The 26897-nt window shown below is 38.5% G+C and overlaps 1 protein-coding gene across 1 annotated transcript in view; it reads right to left on the reverse strand.

Annotated features, from left to right (window-relative positions):
- Positions 1-1168: 1168 nt before the first annotated feature.
- LPP (LIM domain containing preferred translocation partner in lipoma) overlaps positions 1169-26897 on the reverse strand; it is a 766241-nt gene continuing 740512 nt past the window's right edge. The window contains exons 9-11 of the mRNA XM_011999879.1: positions 13531-13709; positions 7176-7296; positions 1169-5587 (exon numbers count right to left, since the gene is read on the reverse strand). Coding sequence (XP_011855269.1) covers positions 5459-5587; positions 7176-7296; positions 13531-13709 — 429 coding nt within the window. The 3' untranslated portion in view covers positions 1169-5458. The remainder of the gene's footprint in view (positions 5588-7175; positions 7297-13530; positions 13710-26897) is intronic.

Genomic DNA, 26897 nt, shown 5'->3' on the forward strand with positions numbered 1-26897 from the left:
ATTAGTGTCCTTTTTTCTGGACTGAAGGGAAATGATGCCTGTAGTCTGTGATCTAAGAAAACCTGGTGCTGTCCAACCTGCTGAAAAATATTTTAGTATCAACTTTTACAATATAATATTAGTCTCATAGGCTAAGTGCTAATCTATGTTAAAATTCTGAAAATATAATAGTTATTCCTTTGCTATAAGGAAAGTTATCAAGCTGCAATGGGATAAAATAAAATGCCATCATTAAAAACATAATTTTTTTGTGGTTAAATTGCTTTGGACTTAAAAAAAAATCTTAACCTAGTCTTTGAAAGATTACTTTGCATACAGCTGAGAAAACTAGATCAGTCACAAATGAATTTTCCAAGAATCTATGACCTCAGTTCCTGATGAAAATTCATTAAAATGAAACAGAAAGACTCTATTATCTCATTTCACTTTACGAATAAATACAACCTAAAAAATATGCCCCTAGAAAGGAAGATTTTATGGATGCCATATCTATTTTCTGGTACCCTTCCCCTTATTAATATGATCATAATTCCATAAAACCATAATGCATTGATTTAATTTACAAAAAATCCAAGTACAGCAACACTAATAGGTAGGATGGAAAGAAGGAAAGAAAGAGAGAGAGGAAAGTAGGATAGAAAATAAGAAGAGGAGGAAGGAAGAGGGAGAAAGGAAGGGAGGAAGAAAGGAAGAGAGGAAGAGATCCTTACCAAGTCATAGTAGCTTCAGTCAGGTAATTTTTTAAAGGTTTGAAATAAGGCTATGCTCACCAAATAACAGCCTCATGAGAAAAGTTGCCTTCTAGTTATCTGTCAAGTAAATAATCTGGTCTGAAATATTCATGGTTGCACCATATTAATGCCTCACTGAGAACAAGTTTTGAACTTGTTTGGACCACTATTAAGCAAATAAAATGAACACAATTAAAAAATATGCTGAATGGGTGGTAAAGGCTCAAGCTGAAGTCTGTGTCTTCATTATCTGAGTAAAGCTACTGTAAAATCAAATAAAAGACACTAACATCCATTATATCACCTTCTGGCATAAAAATGTTTTACTCATTTAAAGACCTATGAGATACTTCCAAGACAAGGAAAAAATAAATACTACTGGAATATATTAAGATGAAAAGTTGACTTCTCTCTCTCTCTTTCTTTTTGTTCTTTTTTTTTTCTTTTTTACTTTTTGGTGAGTATACTTTTGAGATTTGGTGGTTATCATTTACATCATTGACTCTTCAGTGGAATATTCATAGTAGTGTAAATAGATTCTTTGAAAATAAGGCACAAGTATATGTTGTTCTCTGATTGTCTCCCACGAGAGTGCACCAAACGAGCGATCTCAAGAAATGGACTTCAGGCACATTTTGCAGAGGTATCTTTTTCAGTTTGCTGGTTTCCCACAGATGGCTAAAGCAGGGGTATGGAACATGCTGTCATATTTCATTCATAACACACATGTACTATAGCTCTAGGCAACAGATGGACAATCGCTTGTTTGAACTACAAATGTGAAATACTAAGGTAGAATAGCAATATTTCTAGAAATGTATATGAAAAAATAAAGCCTTTCCAAGCCAAGAGGAATGGTGAGAGGCTTTGAGGTTACATCAGTGTTTCCCTGATCTCCCTAGCAGCTGCCATAATTTCCCCAACACCCTTCAAAACTTGATAATGGAAGTATCAGGGGGCAGCCGACGCAGATTTGACAAGAGAAGCCCAAACCGTATCAAATAAAAATAACACTGTTATTCCTGGCTGGTTCACATTAATAGGATTTTCACTACCTATAAAAATGGTTGGAAGTTGTGTTTTCAGAGTCCTGTCTATATTCCACTAACTCTCTACTATAGCCCCATGGAAAAAGTTCTCTCTTTCTTCCTCTGTACCCAAATATAAAATATTTGTTTAAATGTAGAGTTGCATATCCTTTAAACCTCACCATAAGTATCTCTGCAGAATCTTTCATAGGGAACAATTATAGTGTTGATAAGTCCACCTCCTTAATCAGCACATACCCAAAAAAGTTATTTTGATCAGAGAAGTTGCTCCTACAGAAATAACAATGTGTTAATGACAAGAAAAAGAACCCACACGTTTGCGCTGCAGAGATGCCAGCATCTGACAACCTGATGCCTTATGCTGGGACACATGACTCATTTTTTGAGTCAGTTATTTACTTATTTATTTACTTAAACAATCGCATGCCACATGTCTGGCTAATTTGGTTTTTATTTTATTTTATTTTTTGTAGAGACAAGGTCTCACTGTGTTGCCCAGGCTGGTGTCAAACTCCTGGCCTCAGGCAATCCTCCTGTCTCAGCCTCCCAACTTGCTGGGATTACAGGTGTGAGTCACCGCGCCTGGTCTTATTTTTGAGTTTTAAAGGCCATTTTCTTTGCCAGTGAGACTCCACGTTGAGTCAGTATGGTCTGGAGATTGACAAATTTAAGAAATCCTATTTTGGTATGTTCTGCAGAGCCCATGATATAGTGGATTTTTTTCCTTTTCCATGTCTCTCTTGTTACACAGAATTACCAAATATTTATATTCTTGATACTTTTCAAAATCAGTATATTTTTACAAACTTTCTGTTATAGACTCTGATTTTTTCTACTATTTATGTATTTAAACCACAACAATTATGATATTATATCAGCAGACAGTATGATTATAATCATTAAGGTAATACAATCTTTTTCTCTCGTTGCCGGCAAAATTTCATGCAACTAAAGTATTAAAGAGTTACTTGGCATTGTTTAAATCAAATGATTAATAGAAAAGACAGTAATATAAATCATATATTTAAGAAACCCTAGAATAAAACATGGTAGGATCCTTTCCTTATTATACCTGTGAAAGAAAAAAAAATCCTCTAAATCTAAATATTTCTACATATGTATGAGTGCACATTCATTATTATAAAAGTATAAGTCTATCTTAAAAAGAGATTTACTTTAAAAACCTTTGGTAAAGATACTCTGAGGTTATGTTATAAGAATGCATAATAAAGATTGTAAGCAAGCAATATTCTGCTGACGATGCCACAGGGATGGGTCTGTGACAGCATTTTCTTACAGCTTTTTCTCTTGACATGTAAACATTCAGTAACATAAGGATTTAAATGTAATAAGCAAGTAGAATGTTACTACATTTTATAGTATAAATATTCAATAAATTCATCTTCTTTTGGCAAAATTAATAATAATATGACCACTTTAAGAGATACAATCTATCCCTCAATAAATTGAACTCTTTGCTTTGTCCTAAAGAGAATTTCCCCCAAAGTGTTACATAAAAAGTTACTAAGTCAAAATTCAAGCCGATTACATTATCTGCCCTATTGTCAAATAGTCAGTGCTCCTTGAGGTCATCAGCATGGTCTGGCCTTCAATTTGGAAGGCAGGAAGTCAGAGACAGAGTTGACATTGCCTCCGAAAACTCACATGCTTCCCCTAAGTGAATCTCATCATATTTCACATTATGAGAAATATACGGTCAAAGATAAGAGAAGCAGGGTAAATAAAAGACAGTGGTCAAAGGAAGCTCTTAAAAGCTATAATTTTGGTGGTTCTAACACAAAACTGTTTAGTGACAAAAGCAAATGAACCATACATTAAGGATGAGCTGTAGTGACCATCGGCTTAAGAATTTCTAGTCACAAAAAAAGAATCACTTTTATGATCATTCCTATTCAAGTAAAATAAATTTAATTGGAATTCCTGAGGAATAGTTTGCAATTCAAAACATGTATCCATAATTTTTTCATTTCAGTTCTGATGTTAAAATTAAAAATTAAAAAAAAAATCACTAGAAATCTGAACATCACTTCACAATCATGAAAAAGATATCTGTGGAGTAAGGAAAGGGTACGTTGGAAGATGTAATTACATTTGTTATTTTGGAATCTTAAACTGGGTGTTAGGTATATAGGAATTCATTATATTATTATTTATACCTTTTTGTAGACTTAAAATACTCCATAATTTAAAAGTATATATTTGTGGGAGATTTGAAGAAAGGTTTAAGAAGTCTCAACCAAAATACTTAGTTTACAAAATGGCAACTTGCCATGACTAAGCTAGGTGTTTCTCCTTAAGTGAAACATGCTCGAACTTAATAAGTATGGCTTGGCAGTTGGCAAGCGAGTGTTTCACTGGCTAATAAAAGTTTGAATAAAGATTCTAGGCAGAGATTCTGCAAATTTTTAGCTCATAAAGACAATTTTTTTTCAGTGATTGTCTTTGAAAGTGTGGTGTAAATGTCACATTGATGATATGAAAATGTCTCCTGCAATATGTAATTTCAGTTGCAGAAGGGATTATGAGAATAATGAAACTGTGGTTTCACAATCTTTTCAGGCTTTCTACTCTTTTGAAAGTAAACCAAACAAAACTGCACAATTTTATTTTGTATGCTCTGATTTGCAATTGTCAGGCAAAATGGACCTGGTCCTAAAAAAGAAAAAGAAGAGCATTTGAACTGTTTTTTCACAGCTTTCATCCTCTAGAGAAAAAGTCAATTTTGATAGTTGTGTTGGATATTAGAATAAACATGACAATATTTCTAAGATGAAGAGTGGGACAATATTGAAAATGTTATGTTCTAGAAGAAATCAAGTTTGTCTGTATTACCATGTCCAGGTAGTGTAGAAAAGAAAAATCTTAAGGTAATATTGTGGGACAATAATGTTTTTTAAACGTAACCCCAAAATGCCTTTTCTAGCATATCCCACCTGTAATTTCTTTAGGAAAATACTGAAGCTTAGTTGTCTGTCAGCACTTATTAGCTATGGGCCAATAACTCTTTTCCAATTAGCCTTGATCACTGGTCACTATAGATTCTGAATTCTGATGGTTGCAAATTAAATTTGGGCTTGTTCTAACTTATGTAATTTACAACTTAAATTCTTTACAGCCTAACAAAAAAAAATTGTGCATTTCCCTCCCCAAGGACGTGAGTAGTATAAAGCAACAGAAAAATATATTCTTCAGTACATGGGAAAAGAATGGCTACTCTTTACAGTCACAGGCAGAACGGAAATGATAGGATGGAGATTTCAAGCCAAAAGCACCTGTGAGTTGGCAGACTCACCCAGGAAAAACTATGTGACAGCAAATACCACACTAAAAAAAGCCATTCAACCAGATGAAAAGTGAGACAAACATAGGGATTAAAAGTTACAGGAATGCAGAAGTGAATGGGATGGAGCATAATCTGTGCAAAAATGTGGAAGTCCTTGGGAACAAAGGCCCATCAAGATCCTACATGATTCAATGTGAAATGTGTATTTGGTAACAACTTTAAAAAAAAATCTCATAATTTATGTGTTTCTAAGGAAAGGTTAATAGCAGATGAAGAACAGAGACTATCCTGTAGGTTGATGGCCTTTCCTCTCGTATTTCTTATCTTTTTCTTGTGTTCGTTCTTCTCAGTGCCAGCTGAACAGGTGACTCAATCTAAAGGTCAGTGCTCGCCTTGGCGGTCAACACCCTGATGCGGGCAGAGTTGCAGGCCTTGCAGAGGATGTGCCCATCCAAGGGGTAGCAGCCTTGGTTATCTCCTTCAGACAGGAGACCACCGCAATCCTAGAACAGTAAAGACAGATGGAAACGATGCAAGTAAAAATGTGAAGTACATATGTGGAGAACAAATGATTGAGCTTTCTATTCAAGGCCTCCATAATGTGGCCACTTACTATCCTTCCTGCTTTACATTCTGCTAATCCCCTGCATCCTTTCTCCCACTATAGAACATAGTATATCTTGAATGTAATTGAATTAGAGATTGGGGACATAAATATAAATGGCCATAAATATAATCCTCCTAGGATCACTTCCTATGAAATATAGGTGTAAGAAGAGAAGAGTCCACCCATCTTGACTCCCATGTAGAAGTTTGCTGCCCCTACTCAAATAACAAGGGAAAATAAGAATGTCCCTAACCACTGATTCATTTTTACCCTTTACCATTAGTTTAAGGATCTCTCAAAATGCATGCACAGGTACAGGAATGGAATGTTTTGGCCATTTCTGGGCTCCAGCAAAGGTAGACTGATTTCTGCCAAGCAGAAGGGCCACCAGTGGGTTCTGTGTATTTACTTCAATTGTAGTAAGAAAATAAAATCCTAAAGTTTGTGGGGAGCTGTGGTTTGCTGTACTTTCTAAAGGAGACAGCATTGTATAGAGCAAAGACTGCTAGTCTGGGGGACAGGCCTCCTGAGCACCACCCATAGGTTTGCCACAGTCTGCCTCAATGCACACAGGCTGACTGCCACTCTGAAAATAGCTTCTGATTTTTCTACCTTACCGAGCTGTTGAGAAGATCAAAGAAGACAATGGATAAAAAAAAAAAAATGCAAAGAACTGTATAACGGTAAAGGAATATACTACCGTGGACAGCTCCTCTTAGGGTCCATTTTGAAAAGTGTTATATAACAGTTAAATGCCGGCCTTTGTCTTTGGAGAAAATAGAAGTTTCTTTGGAAAATAAATACATAGTACTTTATCAAGAGGTGTGTATTTGCTAACTTTAGTATAAACTCTCAAAGGCCACAACAGCTATGAACCTCGCCTCTGCTCTCTACCATGGTGGCAAGGAGGTCAATGGAGTTCATGTCTTCATTTGGCATAGAATGAAATTTAAGTTAACAGGGCATCCAGATCACAACAGCGGCAATGGTTATACTCTTCGGGAAGTTTTGCTTTACCAAAAAGAACATGCAGATATACTGCAGCTCTAGAGGCGTTCAGGAAACTGAGCAATTAGCAGTGCATGCTAACAAAGAAATAAATCTCCGTGACTCTGACCAAGAAGTTCTAACCAAAGCCTCAGAGCCAAAGTGAAAGATTCAGTAACACCATTTCTCACCAATTTAATATTTCGCAATTTACAACGTCCTTTAATATACAATTTTGTATTTCACTCTCACACCTTATTCGGAGGAGTTAAGGACCTGAGCCCTTTCTTCCGGTGAGGAAGCAGACTGAGCCAGGTAAAGTGACTTATTCAACAGCACGTGCTTGGAATACTAGTGTCAGATCTAAAATCCAAGTCCTAGGAGTAAAGGCACTAAGGCCATTCTGAGATTTAGTAATTGCTACATCTATATAACCCAGCTTGAATGAGCCTTTCAATGCCTGCCACAGACTGGCAGGGCAGGGGTGTCAACCAGACCTCGCATCGGTAGCAGTGAACATGGAAATCTCGATCCAAAGCCACAATACGGACAGTCTCCTCCTGGCCCGGGGCTGGCATAATAGGCTCCTTGCACACGGAACATCGCGGGGCAAATTTCCTGAAAATAGAGAGAGAGTTCTGGTTAGATACTGCACATTGACACTCAGGTGGGACACAGAGGTAAAAGGAAAAGGTGGAACCTGAGTCAGGATATCTGCCTCCTCATCTGTAAGGTGACGGAGTTAGACTGAGGGACTGTGGAGGTTCTTCCATCAATAGGTGGCAAATACTGTGATATTTGACAAGGTGAGAGAGTGAGCGTGTGAATCGCTTGGGCATGAACAGCATCTAGCATCTCTTTCCTGCATGGTGTGTGGTATGAAATTCACCTTTAGATAGGTTCTGAATGCAAACCCTGTGCTTGGGCTAGGCTAACTGGAGGAGAGAACAAAGTCCTGTCCAGCCCCTGTTTGTTTCTGACTTTTGCTTCTAGACTTTTGTATGCACTCCTCAGGTCCCAGAAAAATATTCTGAGGCTGGTATCTTTGCCTTGTTCCCACCTTTTAGAGCTTCTTTCTTGTAAATTTGTCTTGACTTCTAGGAACTGACACAAGAAGACTCAAATACATAACTTTTCAAAAGGGCAGAAGTTAGTGAGTTTAAATATACATTACACAAAACTGAAAATGGCCAAGTCTGCGTTTCCCACGTTTTTTATTGTGTTAAACTTTTGCTTAAAAATTAAAAGTTAAAGAGCTATCAAAATCTTTATTCTTTAAAGGATTTTAGCACTATTAAAGGGTGAGTGTATACTAATGCACATACACATACATATACATATACATAGGCATATGCATATGTTTTTGAGGCTGCTGGTAAATAATTTTAATATTTATTAATTTCTTAGTATTTCTTAATATGATCAATGGTAACTAACTTTTTTTTTTTCCTATGACAGATTAATTGGCTGAAAATATAGACCATGTATCTATCTGTATCTTCTGGAAATTGGAAGTGGTATTTATGAAGGTATGAAATGACACATGATTTGAAATGGACATGGATAAGAATTGAAGAGATTTTAAAAAAGAAAATCAGACTATGTGACTCAGTTTTTTTCATGGTACTTGTTTTAAGATAAATGATGTTAAAAATTTATCTATTTGTAGTGAGACTTAAAAAGAAATAATGATAGTAATCTAATACTTTGCAGAGCACGTTATGGTTGTCACAGCATTTCTACATCCATTATACTCTATATGTACATATTAATTTTCCTGGCAGCACCCAAAAAGCATCTGTATGGCTGCAATCTAAATAAATATGAATTAAGCAGCAGATCAATTGATTGCCGGGAAAGAAAAGTTAAAAGGATCATGGTACCACTACAGCAGTAATCAGAGTTGTTATAATTGGTATTTCATATAAGAAGTTTATATTCAGTGGCGAAAAATTGCTTTGGACTACCAGATTATTTTTAAATCTGGGTCATCAGTGGTGAAATAAGTAGGCTTCTGGGATCAACTGCAAAATTTCCTTTCCCCAAACTCTGTGAGGGCAGAAGTATGTTTTCCTTATCAGTGTATCCATAAGCCTTCTCCAATTTCCCCAACTAGAATTATCTACTCCTCTAACACAAAAATTCAGTCACTGAATTTATCCATTTTGGTAGTAATTGTTTGGATATATTTATGGGGCACTAAACTCTAAGCTTCCACAAGATAGAACTTTGCTCTGTCTCGGAGTCTCCAGAAACAATCACTGTGACTGGTACAGAAAAAAGAAAGTTGGGCTATATCTAATGAAATGAATCTGTCATATTTCTCTGTAAAAATGATATTAGTTGGGCTTTATGTTCAATCTCAAGGTTCTTCCTCTTTGGGAAGACATACACTGTATTCTTGCTGAGTAATGATTCTTTCCTACCAATTGGCCTCATTTCCATGATGAGAAAAACCAAAGCAAAGAGGCAGGAGGTGGTTCTCATAGTGCCCCTCACAGCGCTCCTCCAGTAGCAATTGGAGGAGGGTTCACAATCCCAGGTGGTCTATTTCAAGGCTTAGCTCACTGAGTGGACAATAACCATAAAAATACATTTGATGAAAACACTTTTGATGATTAAAGTTACCATTTATTGAGTGCTTATTATATACCAAGCCCTGTTAAGCGCTTCACACACTTGACACTGTTTTCTACTGACAGCAACATTATGAGGAAGTATTTTTATCATTTCTACTTTACAGCCAACAGAGCCAAGGCTCAGAGAGGGATGATCTTGGTCACCTTGTATTCCGGCACATTTCTGGCAATCAACAAATGGATGCTGATTAAATACCTACATGAATGGGGGTAATCATCTTGGTAAGAAAGCACAGATAGGGGAATAAAGCCTCCATACACACAGGCAGTTAAAGAAATCTGCTTTTCTGGGTTTTCTCACTGGGATTACAAGAATAAGCAAGGACTTCCAGTACAGACCTGAGAAGGAGTTCTATATATTTCTGCAGTATTTCTATTAATTTATATATACAAATCCCTATTGCAAAAATGATACAAGATGGTTACTGTAAAGTTATATATCTGTATACACAAACACACATATGTATATACACACACACGTATATTTCCATACCAGTCAGACTGTGGTAAGTGCTATCTACAGCAGACTTATAAAACTCTATAAAACACAGAGATTAAGATGTAAATCCAAACGTGAAAAAAGGGAGGGGTGGAGATCCGAGTTTTCTTCCAGGAAATGGTAATTGAGTTGGGCCTTTGAAGATAATCATTTAGGTGAAATGAGAAAATGTGTATGTGTGTGTTGGGAGGGGGGAGATGGTCTTCTAGAAGACAGAGGCTGCAGTGGTTGCAGCGGTCATCTGAAATGACATCTGTGAAAGATTGCATGTCCAATAGGCTGGAGAACATGAGCCAACATTGACCAAAGGTGATTATGTAGAGGATGGCCCATTAACAAGGTCTCAAAAACAGTATTCCAGAACCTTGCTACACAAAGTGCAGGCCATGCGCACCTGGGAGCTTGACAGAAATCCAGAATCTTAGGCCCCGCTCCAGACCTGATTTAAAATCCAAAGTTTAACAAGATCCCTCTGTGGATTACAGGCACATTCAAGTTTGGGAAGCACTGGTTTAAAACACAGACTAAGGCTGGGCGCAGTGGCTCACGCCTGTAATCCCAGCACTTTGGTAGGCCGAGGCAGGTGGATCACCTGAAGTCAAGAGTTCAACACCAGCCTGGCCAACATAGTGAAAGCTCATTTCTACTAAAAATACAAACATTAGCCAGGCTTGGTGGCGGGTGCCTGTGCTACTTGGGAGGCTGAGGCAGGAGAATTGCTTGAACAGGGGAGGCGGAGGTTACAGTGAGATGAGATTGCGCCACTGCATTCCAGCCTGGGTGACAAGAGCAAGACTCCATCTCAAAAGAAAGAAATAAAATAAACAATAAATAAATAAATAAATAAAAGGCAGACTAAGCAGGTGAGGCAAATCCCTTCTTATGGGTCTCCTGTATTTCAAGGTAATCTCCATTCTGAGGTTGCTCCAGTTACAGCAAAGCAAATCTCCCCGAACACAGAGAACCCTTTCCTAACTCTGTGCCTCTGCTTTTTGCCTGAGTTGTTCCCTCTGCTAGGAATCTCGTTTCCCACTTAAAAGACTCTTGATATTCTCCTTCCACCAAGCCTATTGTGACCGCAGAGCCAGGTGATCTGACTTTGACAGCGCCAGTCCTTACCTGTGCCTGCCTCATGGAGTTCAGCCCTTTCTCCCGGTGTGCACACTTTCTCTGCCCTCCTCCTGGCAAGCTCCTTGCTGACAGCGACTTCTCTATATATATCTGCTCAATTTCTCTCCTTGTATCTCTCTCCTTCAGCATTTAATGCAGCAGTTGGTACACAGAGGGTTCTTTATAAATGTGAGCTGAGCTGAATTAACATGCATTTTCTAAAGGTCCACAGAAGGAGACCCACGCAAAAGGACCACAAACAAGGCCCCAAAACTGTCTGGAGGAGGAATATCCCTTTGTCTGCCCTCTCCTGGGTCTTTCAGTGACGAGCCTATGCTGGACTTTCAGCTGCTTTGCATTCTAGTAATTTTAAGGCTCATAAATAAGAGTTCCGTAAAACAGTTTCTGATTTTCCTTTAGGAAATGGGGAAAGGATCAAAACACTTCTGTCTCTACATACCTGCCAATCACAAAGACAACATTATTATTATTTTTTAATTTATGTTTTAACGTGCATTGAACTAGTGGGAAAGGTTAGCTGGGGGTTTTAATTTTTTACCCCCCTTTTAGTTGCTCAAGTCTGCCTTTTTGGGAGCTTTCAGACCCACACACTTATGTCACCAGTCGCCAGTCTCTAATTATGCTCCCTACCCCTAGACATGAAAGATAAATGGCACAGATATAAACTTACATTTGTCAAAATTGATTTCCTGCTTTAATTGAGGGGTGTAATATATCAGTCTTTTCTAGCCACAGAAACATGTGTGCTCTGATTATAAGTATCAGTCTTTCTTGGATTAGGGTAAGTCTAAGAAAGGAGAGAAACAGTGACAGAACATACTCCCCATTGAGATCTTTTCACTTCCCTTAAATAGATGCAGGGATTTTTTAATGTGTAATTACAAGCTAAAAATATCAATAACGTGAAGTACAATTTATGCTGTGACTGCCCTTTAAAAGTGAGTCCTTCCTTGTCTAATTCAGGTTGCAAACTTCTGCCTCTGGGGTTTTTTAATTCATTCATCCTCACGTCTTTTGGTGAGGTTTTCACTTTCTTTGCTACTTGGAAAGTGGTTAGGACATTCATTTTTAAAATATGAGTCTCAGGTCTCTAAACTGCTTGTGGTAAGTGCTTCCTGGTTGTTGACAATCAACACAGTGGTGACAATTAACTCAGAAGACTTCACACTTGGAGGCCATAGAATGGATACCCAACCTGGTGAGCAATACAAGCTTCATCTCTTTGATAGCCTCAAAGGCTGTCTTCAAAGCCACTGCCCAGCAAACACATACAGAAACCTGAGTCCACCATTTACAGATCATATCTATAGGTTTAATACCGTCCATAAAAATATAAAAGAAATGTTTGCTGGGCACAGTAGCTCATGCCTATAATCCCAGCTCTTTGGGAGGCTGAGGCAGGTGGATCACTTGAGGACAGGAGTTGAGACCAGCCTGGCCAACACGGTGAAACCCCCACTCTACTAAAAATACAAAGATTACCTGGGCATGGTGGTGCATGCCTGTGGTCTCAGTACCTTGGGAGGCTGAGGCAGGAGAATTGCAGTGAGCCGAGATTGCACCACTGCACTCCAGCCTGGGCAACCGAGTGAGACCTTGTCTTTAAAACAAAAACAAAAACAAAAACATATATATATATATATTTTATATATATATATAAAAAATATATATAATATAAATATATATATTGTTTTATATATAAATATATATATGACAAATGTTATCAACTAATTAACAAACTGGCCAAATAAAAATAAGCAAAATACAAAACTGTATAAACTTCTTAATTTTCATAAAGACCCCAGCCGTAATACAGGAAAGAAGGACCTACAAATGAGAGAAAGGAAGTAGTGGGGAACAGATTATTTTGGGCTCATGAGTAACTGGCCTTGATCTTGAGGCATCATTTTTTAATCCTTGTCAAAAGAGCACACAATTTGCATTCATTAATTCTATTAAAAAATAACTTGAGAAAGAGAAGACTTGGGTGGAAGAAAAGGCTGGGGAATGGCGTGAATATGTTGACAATGGCATGAAACTGCCTCTGAATATGTGAGAGGCTTGCATTAGTAAAAGAACTGAATGGTTTTCTGTGTCTGTCCACCATAACTTCCTATCAGTAGAGTGGCAGGGATGTAGAGATTAGCTCTTGAGAAAACTCTGGGTTGTCACAGCTGAGAGAGCTTTAGAGAGGGTTTGGTCTAATGACCAAATTGAAGAGCTCAAATAAGTTGAGCAATTGCCAAATGTCACACATTTTGTTCATATTTAGGCCAGGATCCTGTTTCTTTCTAATACATACACACTATAGCTGAGCCAGCTTTTTCATCATTAGAGTTACCCAGAGATGCAATGGACAAGCTCTGGGGAAGCCCTGACACAGAGACCAGGCTGGATGACTGCATGGATTGTCTGATACTGATTCCTGCATTGGATGAGGGGATCAATAAACTCTTTTAAAGTCCTCACTAAATCCTGAAACTCTGTAGTTCTGAGAGAGAAGAATGTATGCCCAGATGCCAGGCAGTAAGAACAGACACCAAAAGGACTGGCAGGGTGGCGACGAGAGAGTAGGTTGCCTACTTGTGGAAGTCCTCGATGCAATGAATGAGCCCGCCAGCATCCACAGTGAACGGGATCCCATCCAGGCTGCGGTGGCACATCACGCAGGTGAAACAGTGAGGATGATAGGCCTTCCCGGTGGCTCGGAGAATCCGCTCCATGATGGGCTTGGAACACACATTGCACTGCTCCAGAGTATTCTGGGGAAGGAAACAGAAACAACATTACACTGGGACAGAAGGGGGTCCATGCTGCATGATAAGCCTCTTTACAAAACAGATTGTCTCAGGTCCTTATCACACTACTCTAAGGAAGGCATTTATCACCATTTACAAATCACACCTACAGCTTTAATACAGTCCTTAAAAATATGAAACAAGTGTTATCAACCAATTAACTAACAAACTGGCCAAAGAAGTGTGTTACAGAGAGACGGAAACACAATTAGATGGGTCAGATGGCTTTTCTAGTATCATTTAGGTAGTAGGTGGCAAGTCCAGAACTGAGAACATGTGTTTTCTGACTTCTATCCTTGTTCCTTTCTTTGTTTCCTATAGCAAAGGTGATGGCAAACTTTTCTCTAAAGTCCCATATAGTAAATATTTCTGGCTTTGTTGTAACAACTGAATTCTGCTATTATATCTGGAAAGCAGTCATAGATAGCATGTAAACACATGGGCATGCTTGTGTTCTAGTAATACTTAATTTACAAAACAAAAACAAAAACAAATAGACAGTGGGCTGGATTTGACCCATGCACATAGTATGTTGACCTTTGAACTATACCACTCGAGTTCTCCAATTGAAGAATGCTTCACTATTACTTCTAAAACTTGATTCATTATCAAAGACATAGTGTGACCACTTAGACCATAGTACGATCGCTAAGACCTCTACTTTTTACAGAATAGTCTGTCAGATAACTGAGACAGAGCATCCTAGATGCAGAACCCAAATCAGAACTCAGCATAATCAATTAGGCTTCCGATCATTTAAAGCTTTGATTTACACACCATCTCCAAGTTTAGAGTTCGTAAACTCTTGATAGAAATGTTGAATGTACAAGGGAGCTGGTTTGAAAAAGTGAATTAAGAAGCTCATTTATCTGGCCTTAAAAATATGCTAAGCTTTAAAAATATACAGCACCCCTTAAAAGAGACACTGCTTAGTGAGTAAGGTCACAGAAAGATCGGCTGTTAACTTTCCATCCCCCGCTTTAATCCCATGCTCTTACCAAACAACCACGTTTCACATGTAAAATACTATATTCCAACTGAGATATCTGGACTAACTCATTGAGTTTACAATCAGGAATAAACCTGGGATGTGGATCTTATTAGAAAGAAGCAGAACTGAATAGGATGTGGAAATTCAGGCGTAACTGCTTTTTTTACCATGAGGATATTTAAATGGCTATGAAGCAAGAAGTGTCTGTATGTAGGTAACTAGTGTCCTTATGTCTAACCTATAGCAATGACCTCTGATTTGGCTTCTTTGTTTGCATCTCTATTCTTATAATACTCTCCTTGCTCCTGCCTCCAATGACTTCCAGTTTTCTTTCCAAACACAGATGTGGTCAAGTACAAGTACCTTTCTGGATAACAAAATCTTAATGGCTCCACAATGTCAAAAGAGCTCATTCTTTACATGGTATCCAACCTCCTTTCTAGGCTCCAAGCCTCCTTTCTAGGCTCAGCTTCTCCCAAACTACTCACTCTTGTTCAAACCTATGTGAAACTCCCATACTCCTGTGCCTTGGCTAATGCCTAGATGTATTGCAATTTGCCATTTTGACCTTTCAAGGTACAGGCTAGAAGGCCATTCCCCAGGGAAGCCTTCCTCAATGGTCCCACTTGGAATGAATTGCTTCTTTCTCTCCCATTCCTGAGCACTTTATTTGCTTTGCTCACAATACTTTAAGTGTGCACTTTATTTAAATTATTTATGCATATGTCTATTTCCTCTACCAGACTTTAATTTCATTAAGGGCAGAGACTATGTCTTAAGAACGTATTTCTCTGTCCTATAATGCACCCAGCATACTGTCTGAAATAGAAATAAGCCTGAGATGAATGTGTGCAAAAAGAATGAACGAAGGAATATTGTTTATATCCCACTCTGGCAGCACAGTGCTGGCCTGACTCCCTTAACTCTGGAATCCATCCCAAGATGAATTGGTAAATCCATCATCATCCTTCCCTCAAAGCTGTGGTTGCCTGAGGTTCTGAAATTGCTTCGTATGCCTCTGGTCACAGTCCGAACGCATGGAAACTATTAACCTATTTGTTTTTCCCATTTTGAAGTGGTGAAGTTAAAATAGCAGAAGAGCACAGGGTAAGAGTCTGGAGATGATGATGGTTTGAAGAATGAGGGCCTGTTTCTTTTCTACCCTGACAGTCTGAGCTAATGTGGCTGGAAATTGTCTTCCTAGGACTTATGTTTTGCTCCTCTGTGGGTTTTTACCTTTTTTTTTTTTTTTTTTAAAGTCAGTCCTGTAATGGAGTGGAATAACCAGCAAATGTTTGACCAGAAAATGTTTTTGTTTGCATTGAGGCTTGGCTGCAAGATTCAGCTCATTTACTCAAAACTAGCAGCAATAGAACAGGCTTAGTTCCTATGGAAAGACCTTGTGGTCTACAGATGCTGCATTCAAAGAACAGGTAATACAAACACTTCTGCAACAAAGGAAACAAAGTAAAAAATGTGATTAAAATCAGCCTATTGCAAAATGCCCTCAAATCGGAAAATAAAAGTTCCAAGAATGCAGTTGACTGGCATCCTAGGCTAGTGAATGATGTAGAAGGACATGTTATCCTTCACCAGTCTGCGCCTTTTACTGCAATCTTCCCCGTTCGGTCTTCAGTGGGGTCCACTAGCAGCCTTTGAGAAAGGAAAATCTCACAGTGTCAGGGAGGAAGGGTCTGGGAGTTGCCTTAGTCTAGGTGTGCACAGGTGCGCAGATAGACTTTGAGAATGGATCTGCTGGACCTGAGTTGTGGAGAGCATGAGATGCAGAGGTGGGACTGGTACCCCAGTTACCTGACTCCTAATAATTCAGAGAGGAAGCTAAGAAATTCATCACGTGGCCATGAAAAAGGAAAGCTGTTAGGTGAAGAATGTGAATTATCTTTCTGACTTTGTCAAAATCTACTGTATAACATTGGGTAAATAATTTCTTCCTTCGATCTCAGTTTTCCCATTTGAAAAATGATTAATTCAAACTGTAATTTTATTAATCTGTAATAAATCAGTATTAACAACAATAGAAAAAGGTACATGTTTACATCACTAGAAATATACAAAAACTGGATAACCCCTTATCAGAGGTTTGAAAGGGGCATTAATTTGCTAGAAGCCCAGACTAGATTACCTTTACTATGCACCTCCACTGATAATTCTAGAAATTGCTAATGGTAAAATTGTAAGCACCATAGAGGGATATTTTTGTGTTTAGATGATCATTTTAAAGCCAGACATGCAAATATTGTGTTCATCTCAACTAAGTTAACATGAAATGGTTGACAAAACAGTTTTGAAAAAAAAGAAAGTAAGCAAATAAGTGAAAGAGGGAGGTCTCTAAATATGCCTATTCAAATCACTTTTTTTTTTTTTTTTTGGTCTAGTAGGGTTGCCAGGATTGATAGCTGGGGATTTAAGAGGAAAGAGCACATTCCAGTTTACGAACCTTCAGTATCAGCAGTGTGCTTTGTGACTGGACTCTGGATCCAGCTCCATCGCTGTCCCATGCACTCCTCCTCCCAGCTGCCACACTGAGCTTTCTGCCACATCTTTAATAAGCAACATTCTTTTACAAGCCCAAGACTATCTTATACCCTACTTTGCTTAGAGAATGCCTACTCATTCTTCAAAGTGAAACCCAAATGTCACCTCTTCTGAAAAATCTTTCCTAAATCTTTTTCTGTTGTATTCCAAGCAAAATAAGTAACTTCTTCCACTCCCATAGGATTGTATTATGCTTCCCCTATGACACTGAACACAATGTACTTGATTTAGTGATTTATGTCAACCTCTATGACTAAACTGCCATCACTCCTCCCTCCTCCCATGAAGCCATAGTCTGAGGTTGTGTTTCCTAGGAAACAAGTTCTGAAACAGATTTGCACACAGTTAGTTATCCAGAAGTGTCCTTGCAATCAACACCTGTGGGAAAGTATAGGAAGTCCCTATACTTCTTATACTTCCTCTTCCTATTGTACACTCTATCTATAGTATCCACAATAGTAAGCATCCTTGCCCAGGGACTACAAAGTCTGTGACACACAGTAAGTAATTGGTAATTAGCTGTGGAAGGCCTTTGGCCAAAGCTGAATGAAGAATGCAAATTTTATTCATTTTGCAGCAGGCACTGTTTGAGGATTTTTTTCCCATAAAAAATGTTTTAGGCTACTCCAATGAAAGTATGGTTAAAGTGAAAAGATGTAAGAGTGGCAGAAAAAAGCAAATTCTGTTGCTAAAAGTCACAGCTTATAAACTTTTCTGAAATGTTGGCAATACAATTGCGACTAAAAACAAAAAACTCAGTGAAACTAAAAATTAAATCACAAATCAACTTTGTACAGAAAACTCCCAAATGCAACTGTTTTTAAGTCAGAGATACAATGGGGTAGTATTTTTTCCTATCCTTGGATATTGTGTAAATAACTTGTAACTCACAGGCAGAAAAGCTAAAGAATCGTATGAATATAAATGAAGCATATAGGTAACATAAATATGAACTACTAATGAGATGATAAAGAATAAGAATATTACCATTATTTACATATTACACAGGTATACGTAAGTGTTCAATTTTGAGTATTTAAAATCAACATATATAGTCTTCATTTACGTAAGTAATTGAAGATTCAGAAGACTATACAGTGACTACTGCCATTTGGAAATGTTAACATTTTCATTTTATAAAATTAAAATGTGATCTCATATTCATCTTTACCTTTTTTAGGTACAAAAACAATATCATGAAACAGGAAAGATTCTTGGAAAGATAAGGAGTGACATCTCATGATCTAGATAGTTTAGGTCTTGTTGAGATAAGAACAAAAAGAAAAAAGAGAGAGTTAGAAGACATTCAGTATTGAAAAGTCTTCAGCGATTACACTAGCCGAGGAGTTTTCAACTCCTTTTACTTGGCCATTCACCCATAATCCTTTCTTCAGGGAAGCAATTTATCAAAAAAAAAGCACATACTAAAGAGCCCAAAATCACTTCTGGCTGAAGGGCATGAAGAGATGGAACCTGTACTATCTGAAAAACTATGATTCTAGGCCAACTGCTGGATTCAAGATAGGGAACACAGCTAGTGACAGATTGGGAGTTACAATACAGGTCTCCTAATTCTCTGTCCAGTGGAGACTCTCTCTCTGCTATATCACGTTATATGGAATCTGTATATCAGTAGACATACTCTGTATTTTCTGTATTTCAAATAGAAAGAAGGCATTCAGGCTTACTATCTGCAAGTTACATGCAAATAAATAGAGAAAACATGTTAAGATCTTAAGACAGTTTATCTCCTAAACTCCTACAGGATAAGAGAAAACTTGTCATTGGATCCCAAGCATCTACAACAGTATGCTTGCATAAAATTAATGTTCCTCAACCATCAGTTAGTTAATGAATTAATAAACTCCAAGTGAGTACTTTATATAAAATAATTTTTGTTTTGTTTTTTTCTATGTAATCCTGCAAAACAATTCTCTAGTCTAGAGCTTTTCAACTGGCAGGTTAACACACAGTGTGCTTCAAGTGGGTTCTGGGTGCACCATATTTGGGAGGGTTTGGTGGGACCAGAGGTGTCCAGAGTTCCTGAGTGGTTGCCTTGGGACAGGAGAGATCTCATCCACTTACTCCAGTGTGCTGAATGAATGTCATCATTTTCCACATGAACTGGGATGTGAGAAAGGTTGGGAAGTGCAGCTCAAGTGTAGGTGTTCCCAACACAATGGCAGTGTGGTACAGTCAAGAAGGAGCAGGGCTCCTCAGCCAATTTCTCTTGAAATGCCAGTGCCATTATCTGAACTCAAAATACTGCTATTGCCCAACTTAATTATGGAATACAAACTTATTCTATACCTTGATTCTGTTCATCAAGGTTGCTTCCCAAATGGTGGCAGTACTTTTGGGTTTCCTTTGCAGGTGAAGATATCATTTTACCTTGGTAGTTCCCATGACTGTATATTAGATAACCTTCCAACGGCTCTGCCTTCCTGTGAGATATGCACTTTTTGTTAACATTTCTCTTGCTCTTTCTAATGTCCTTTGCCTATATCTTAATCTAAGTCGATATTTGTATCTGTATATAATGTGTTTTTTGAAACAGACTGAAAATAATAATCTCAAGCTTAATAGCATCCCACCCCGTGACTGTGATTTTTCAATTAGAATCAAAATTCCTCTTTTACAGACGAAGGTTTTCCCGCTAGATAGGAAAAGTTTTGAAACAATGTAATAGATAGCATCAAATCTCTAAACTATATTTTTTTGATGTCATGACACAGCCCGCTACCCCTGAAAATGACAGCTATGAAACACATAACTGAAAATTCAGTAAAAGAATTTCAACTTTTTTTTGTTAATGTTCTGGAGCACAACTTTTTGCATGTATTGCCTCAGCTTTCTTATAAACTCTCTTCAAACAAACTTCTCACATGCCTCTCTAAAGAGCAGAGCTGCCTCCGCACTGATTCTAATACTGCAGAAAGCCTAAAGAGTGGAACAAAGCGTTCAACAGCCTGGCAGGTACAGAGGAAGAGACGGAAGATAAAGACGCCATCCCTGCCTTCAAAGGTTCCCAATGCAGTGAGAGAGGTGGACACAACTATTAATCACCAACTGAGGCAAAGGGCATGACAAATTGCTATCATTGAGGCACAAGTAATGAATGATGGGAACGCAGAGAAGAGAGTAATTACTTACGAATGGTGAGAGAGCAGGCAGTATGGTGGTGGTCTATGACTTTAACAATCTATTCTAGTTGTAATTGGATTTGGCACTTGAAATCAAACTTATTTTAACCCACTCTGGAATTAATGTTGTGCTATAACAAGAGTCTTTAATATCTAATACTCTTTGAGAGGAGTCGCAGATAAGCCTGCACTGAAACAAATTCATTGCACAGGAAGAATATCGTGACAAAATCTGCGTACTAAACAGCACTGGTGAAAGGGAACTCAATATTGCCAGACATGAACATCCATTTTTTTTTTTTTTTTTTAAAAGACAGAGTCTCACTTTGTCACCTGGGCTGGAGTACAGTGGTGTGATCTCAGCTCACTGCAACTTCTGTCTCCCGGGTTCAAGTGATTCTCCTGCCTCAGCCTCTTGAGTAGCTGGGACTACAGACATGTGCCACCACACCCAGCTAATTTTTTATTTTTAATAGAGACAGGGTTTCACCATGTTGGCCAGGCTGGTCTTGAACTCCTGACCTCAGGTGATCTGCCCGCCTCGGCCTCCCAAAGTGCTGGGATTACAGGTATGAGCCACCATGCCCGGCCGAACATCCATGTTTTAACTAGCACAGACAAAACCTATGTGTTACTATTAAAAAGAATTTAGAAAAACAATTTTCTTATAAAATTTTCTGTTTGTATTTGGACTACATACACTGGCTTTAAAATTAAGAAATATGCCCTAAAGCCGTAAGGAAAAAGCCAACGGAAAGAACAAAAAGATCACGGCAATGAGGCTGTTCTATTCAATTTTCCCATGAGCTAGAAATCACATCCTTTACAAAGTAAATTATGCCCTGTTTTTTATTCTTAAGCACTAGGGTTAGGATTGTGATCTGAGCTTTAGTAAATCAGAAGAGAAAATCTCAATTATAGAACATTTAGTTTATTTATACCTTAATGCCCAGAGAGGTAGTATTTTACTTTAAAATGCATAACCCATGTGGCATGCTGGGTCTTCCAAAACACTTCTCTTGAATGTCTTCTGATCCTTGAAAAATGTGGGGCAGGGGGAAGGGGAGTGAGAGCTAACGGCTGTGGGTCGCACCTCAGTCACATCTGAGAAGACTCAGACGATGGTGAGAGCGAAAGAAAAGAATTGAGTTCCTTTCCTTCTGAGACAAGTCAAATGATAGATTTGGCCTTTACAACATAAGTCAGGTGAAGATTTATTAACTCAGACATCAAAGAAGGTCTGCCATATTACAGTAAGAGAATTAGTGAAACATTAGTAAAAAAGGTGATCTGGGTTTGAAAAGCTAGGCAATTTTCTTGACCTTTCTGGCCTTTGGTTTCTGTAGACTGAAGTGTCTACATTGCAGTGTTGTGACGTTTAAATGAGTTCACATATTATCAAAGCGAGAACCCAGTCCTGACTATATAATAAATGTTAGTTTTATAAATTCCCTATACAAATTTGAAGGGGCTAAGACATTTATTCAATTAACTTGTCATCCTTTGATCATTTAATGTAACTACCACATTGAAGCACTGTATTTCTATAATTTTTTCCCTTCACCATTAATTCTCCTATATTTTATATCTGTCCTTTTAACAAATGGATTCTCTAAGGAATTGTGTATATGATACTCTGGGATAATTGGATAATGGCATAACATAAAATGGCCTTCTAGATTTCTAAGTGACTTTCCCCTGCTTTCCTGGGAATTTTGTGAAAAAGCTCTTCTTCTATATAAACCTGATTATACCCCAATTCCATACATTTCTTAATTCTTCATAAAAGTAATTTACATTCCTTTATATACCAAAAATAATAACTGATACTTTGATTTGGTACAATCCTTTAAGTTTACTAAATGTACACAAACAGGAACCCATCTAATCTCCAGAACAATCTGGTATGTGAGGTGGAACGGTAGAATTCTTTTCCCCATTACATGCCACACAGCTATAAATGCAGCCAGGATTTGAACCTGTGTTTTCTAAAGTACAAACAGAAAGGCTCATTCTTCTACTTCATACTGTTCTCCAATTAACAAGGTTCTCAAATATCTTTCTACCTTATCCTACATAAAGACAATTATTCAGAATGCAGTTAATAATCTTTAGCATGTAGATTTCCCATAGCCTTTCATAAACACATAGTTTGGTTGAGCTTGAAAAATTCCCCGAATCATCTTGCCCAACTGTCTCACCTTACATACTAGGACACTGCATTCTGGGAAGCTGATTTGCCTATCGTGGTATATTTGCCCAATGTGGTATACTATTTTGTGAAAAAGTCCAGGACGCAGATGATATGGTGCAGTGCTCTTCTCCCAACCCACACTAGGTTCTTTTTGGAGTACCAGCATTTCTCTCTGGTGTTCTGGCCCATTTAACAATAAGAATATGATAAAATTACCATAATTACTTACATGGCCAATGAAAAATGGTTAAGCTGAGTATGTTATATTACTTGGGTTTTGTCACTGTCAAAACAAGATTGTTGCACGCTGATAAATATGGGGGTCCTCTGGCTAAGAGCTCAGAGGAGATAATCCTATCGAAAGCCTCACATTATGAAGCCTTATGCCCAGCTTTCATAATTCCAAGTATCAGCAACCTATAAATAGAGGTTATTAACAGACACTCGGACCAGTTTCACTGAGGGAGTGAATTTCCAGAGTAGCTGGAATTTCACAGCACCTTGAACAAAATTCCATAAGCTACATGGGTGTCAATGTTCTCACCTGTAGAATGGGATACTAAGTATTCTGCCTTACCAATCTTCCAGAATTGTGAGAATTAAATATGATAAGAAATGGAAGAAGCACTCTTTAAGAATGTAAATAGATATAAAGATATTGTTATAAAGCTCTTTTCGCTGGAGAGAATTACTGTAACACAGAAGGATCGACCCTATATCTTGGTTCAACAGCCTCTGACTCATCAACTGAGCCAACTTCTACCATTCTTATTACTGGATAGAAGTAGACAAGTATAAAATACACACATAGAAGTAGCCGTACTCCCTTGAATATTGAATATTGAGTTTGGAAAAATACAGATTATTTTGTTTTTGTTGTTTTGTTTTCAACAGGTACTTTTTCTTGCTATGTATCTTATTTAGTTTACACACCTGGAACGCCTATCAAGTGATGGAGTAGTTACATACAATGCATTTAGAGTGCGTACAGAGAAGTCTATGAGCCAATGAGAAGCCTCATAGAGTTCTCTGTCTCATTTGCGGCAGTTATACTTCGCAAGGCCCATTTCCTTGACTTAACCGTAATCAAGGTCCAACAAAGCCCCTGGAACCTGCGCCTGTGAAGCCCCATCTTGACAACCCTCAATTTTGTTACTTTTATTAAGAGTAGACATGGGGCCTTGATAGAGAAAAAGACTTATCTTTGGGTCACAGTACTAACTAACCCCAGCACTAAACTAGAATTGCTGACACAGATGTTTACAGAGACTCTGTATGGCTCAGTGGCAAGGAGAAATAAAGCAGAAGTCAAGGGCTGTATTCTAGTCTTGCCAACGTCAGCCACCAGCAGTGAGTTTTGTACAAAGCATTTCCTCTCTGGGCCTCAATTCTGTCAGCTATAGAATAAGGGAATTAAGTTAATAGGCCTTTTGGTCCCTTGAAATGGAGGGATTTGAGGACTGAACAAAAGCGTCAATAGGGCATGGTTCTTTGTCTTGTTCAAAGCATCACCCTCCGTTTCCAGAACAATGCCTGGGGCACAGAGAAGGAGCTCAGTAAATATTTTAGTAAGTACATGAACGAACAATCATTTGGGAATACTCCAAAGATTCATCCAACAGCATCTACTCCCAGAGACATACCCCAAATTTCATTACCATCCTTGGATGGCATCCATCACCACGTATGTCAGCAGCCCCTCTCCAGAGCCAGACTCTGTTTCTTTACCCTGTTGCTTTCTTCATAGTCCTTATCACGATGTGGTATCACCTCATGTATTTAGTTGCTACTATGCTTCTACCATGCTTATTGTTCATCGTCACACTAGTTTGTTCAAGACACTACTGCATTTGCAGCCTCTGCAGCAGTGCTTAAGACATAACAGGCAATCAATAAGTATTGGCTGAATACAAAATTAAATGACATTAAATAACCTAAAATCTAGGCCTCTTACAAATTTTGTGTTCTTTATTCTATCTCAGCAACAATATATTTTTTAAAAAAAGAGTGCTACATATTTCTCTAGGAATATAAATGATGTGAAGTTAATCACACAACATTGAAATTAGGAGAATGCTCTTTTTACTTACAGTATTTGTCTACCATGGGTAACTAACTCATCCAGGGGAATGTCTAAAACCCGTGCTTAAGCGATGATGTCTTTAGCTATGTGTATAGACAGTAATGACTGCCTGCTTGCACATTTCAGATCAGAATTAAACCAATTTGAGTCATCCATGAGAATCAAGATCTGCAAGCAGAGACTAGAAATGTTCCCAATACCATTCCACTCACATGTTGGTTCCCTTCAGAGTTGCCTGAAACTCAGCCCTGCCAACATGTTTATTATCTACCTGGCTTTATGAATTACAATTACTTCCTAAATTATAGTAAGCTACAAGTGGCCTGAGCCAAACAACTAGGGTCATGGAAGGTCTCTCTTTGTACTCCTGGGGATGACAGAAAAGATCCTTTGAAGCAAACTTGATTCTCTTTCAAAAGAAAGGGATAACTTTAAGCCTGTAACTCCCAGGAGTGGCAAAGAGAACAGCCAGAGGGCCATGAGCTAACTTCAATTCTCTAGAGATCAGATGAACAGATTTGGCAATCATTTGGCTTCTGTTGAGAACAAGGCCTTCTAATTATACTTCTGCCAATGGAAGACAAAAGACAGCACATGACTTAGGAAGGCCATAAAGACAAGCCAACATCATGGCTGTGACTGTGCGGTTTCCTTCCGAATAGAGCACTGCTGATGTGTATGTCAAATGCCGGCTCGAGGACCCATTCATGAGCTTAAAGCCTCATGAGGAGCTCAAAAGGAAGCTGGTGAAGTAATTGGCTTCCCTTAAACCGTATCTTGGCTGTAATATTTTCTGACACGAGAAATAAAATAATTCCATGTTTTGATTCCTCCCCCACCCTGCCAAAAGTGATGCAGATTAACTAGGTATGAACAGCACAGCCAGGGAACACAGGCTTTTCCATTCTATAACTGCTTAAAGACAAAGAGGCAGGAAATACAGATGTTTGCTCCTTGCTGTTGCAAAAGGGTGGTGGACTAACTCGTTCAGTGTCTCTGGAATGCAAATTTTCTTTCACAGTTTAGCAGTCTTTTTTGGATTTCAGCACAGTGAACTAACACTTTCCTGGATTCCAAGACCTCCAGAGAACCAGATGGATGACAGAAATTGGGAAAAAGAACCCACACTGCTTGAAAAAGGTATGAATTTCTCACTCTGCATTTAGCCAAAAAGCACTGAAAATTAGAAGAGTGAAATTACTTTTGGTTTGTTCAAATGCATGCCATTCTAGAGTTGTTTGTGGTGAGTAAAAAAAAAAAAAAAAGGGAGAAAAAGAAAAAAACCTACAGTGCTTCACTGGTTTGGAATCTGTGTTCAGTTTAAGCTAGGAAGCAAACTTTGACAGAGATGATATGTTTACTATCAAAGGAAAGAAAGATCGTAGACGGAAGAGAGTATCAAAGAGGATCAGTTTATACGCCTGTGCTCTAAAGCCAGTGACTGCTCCCCAAAGCCAAGCGTTTTAACCTGATGTTCAAGGCCCTTCAGGATACTGTCCTACCTCCCCTACCCAGGCACCTAGCCTGTCACCTCTCCCACAACTCAGTCTTTGTTCCTGTCAACCCAAGCTTTTAAACACTTTGTGCTCATTGTTCTTTCACGCCTTTCCATCTGCTGTTGCCCCTGCCTTGAACGTATTTTCTTAGCAAGTTAAAGACATCAAATTATATGGCCCACGATGTGTGAATGTTACTTCTTTTATTAATCGCTCTTCTGTTCTTCCACAGCACCACAGCAGAGAACTCAAGTACAGTGTTATCTGTTCATGGCAAGTTGTCATTTTCAAAGATGACTACACCAAAACACGTCACATCTCACAGTGTGATACTAACAGTCCACCATTAAGAGGTGAGGTCTTGGGAGAACCTATGCAACTGCCTGGCCAAGAGAATGTCATAGCAGTGATGCTGCCTGACTCCTATTGCTAATTTTGAGATGGAGTCTCACTCTTTTTGCCCAGTCTGTAGCGCACTGGCACGATCTCGGCTCACTGCAACCTCCACCTCCCGGGTTCAAGCGATTCTCCTGCCTCAGCCTCCCGAGTAGCTGGGATTACAGGTGCCCGCCACCAAGCCCACTAATTTGTTTTGCATTTTTAGTAGAGATGGGGTTTCACCATGTTTGGCCAGGCTGGTCTCGAACTCCTGACCTCAGGTGATCCACCCGCCTCAGCCTCCCAAAGTG

The sequence above is a fragment of the Mandrillus leucophaeus genome, unplaced genomic scaffold, assembly GCF_000951045.1.
Source record: "Mandrillus leucophaeus isolate KB7577 unplaced genomic scaffold, Mleu.le_1.0 Scaffold607, whole genome shotgun sequence".
Taxonomy (NCBI): Eukaryota; Metazoa; Chordata; class Mammalia; order Primates; family Cercopithecidae; genus Mandrillus; species Mandrillus leucophaeus.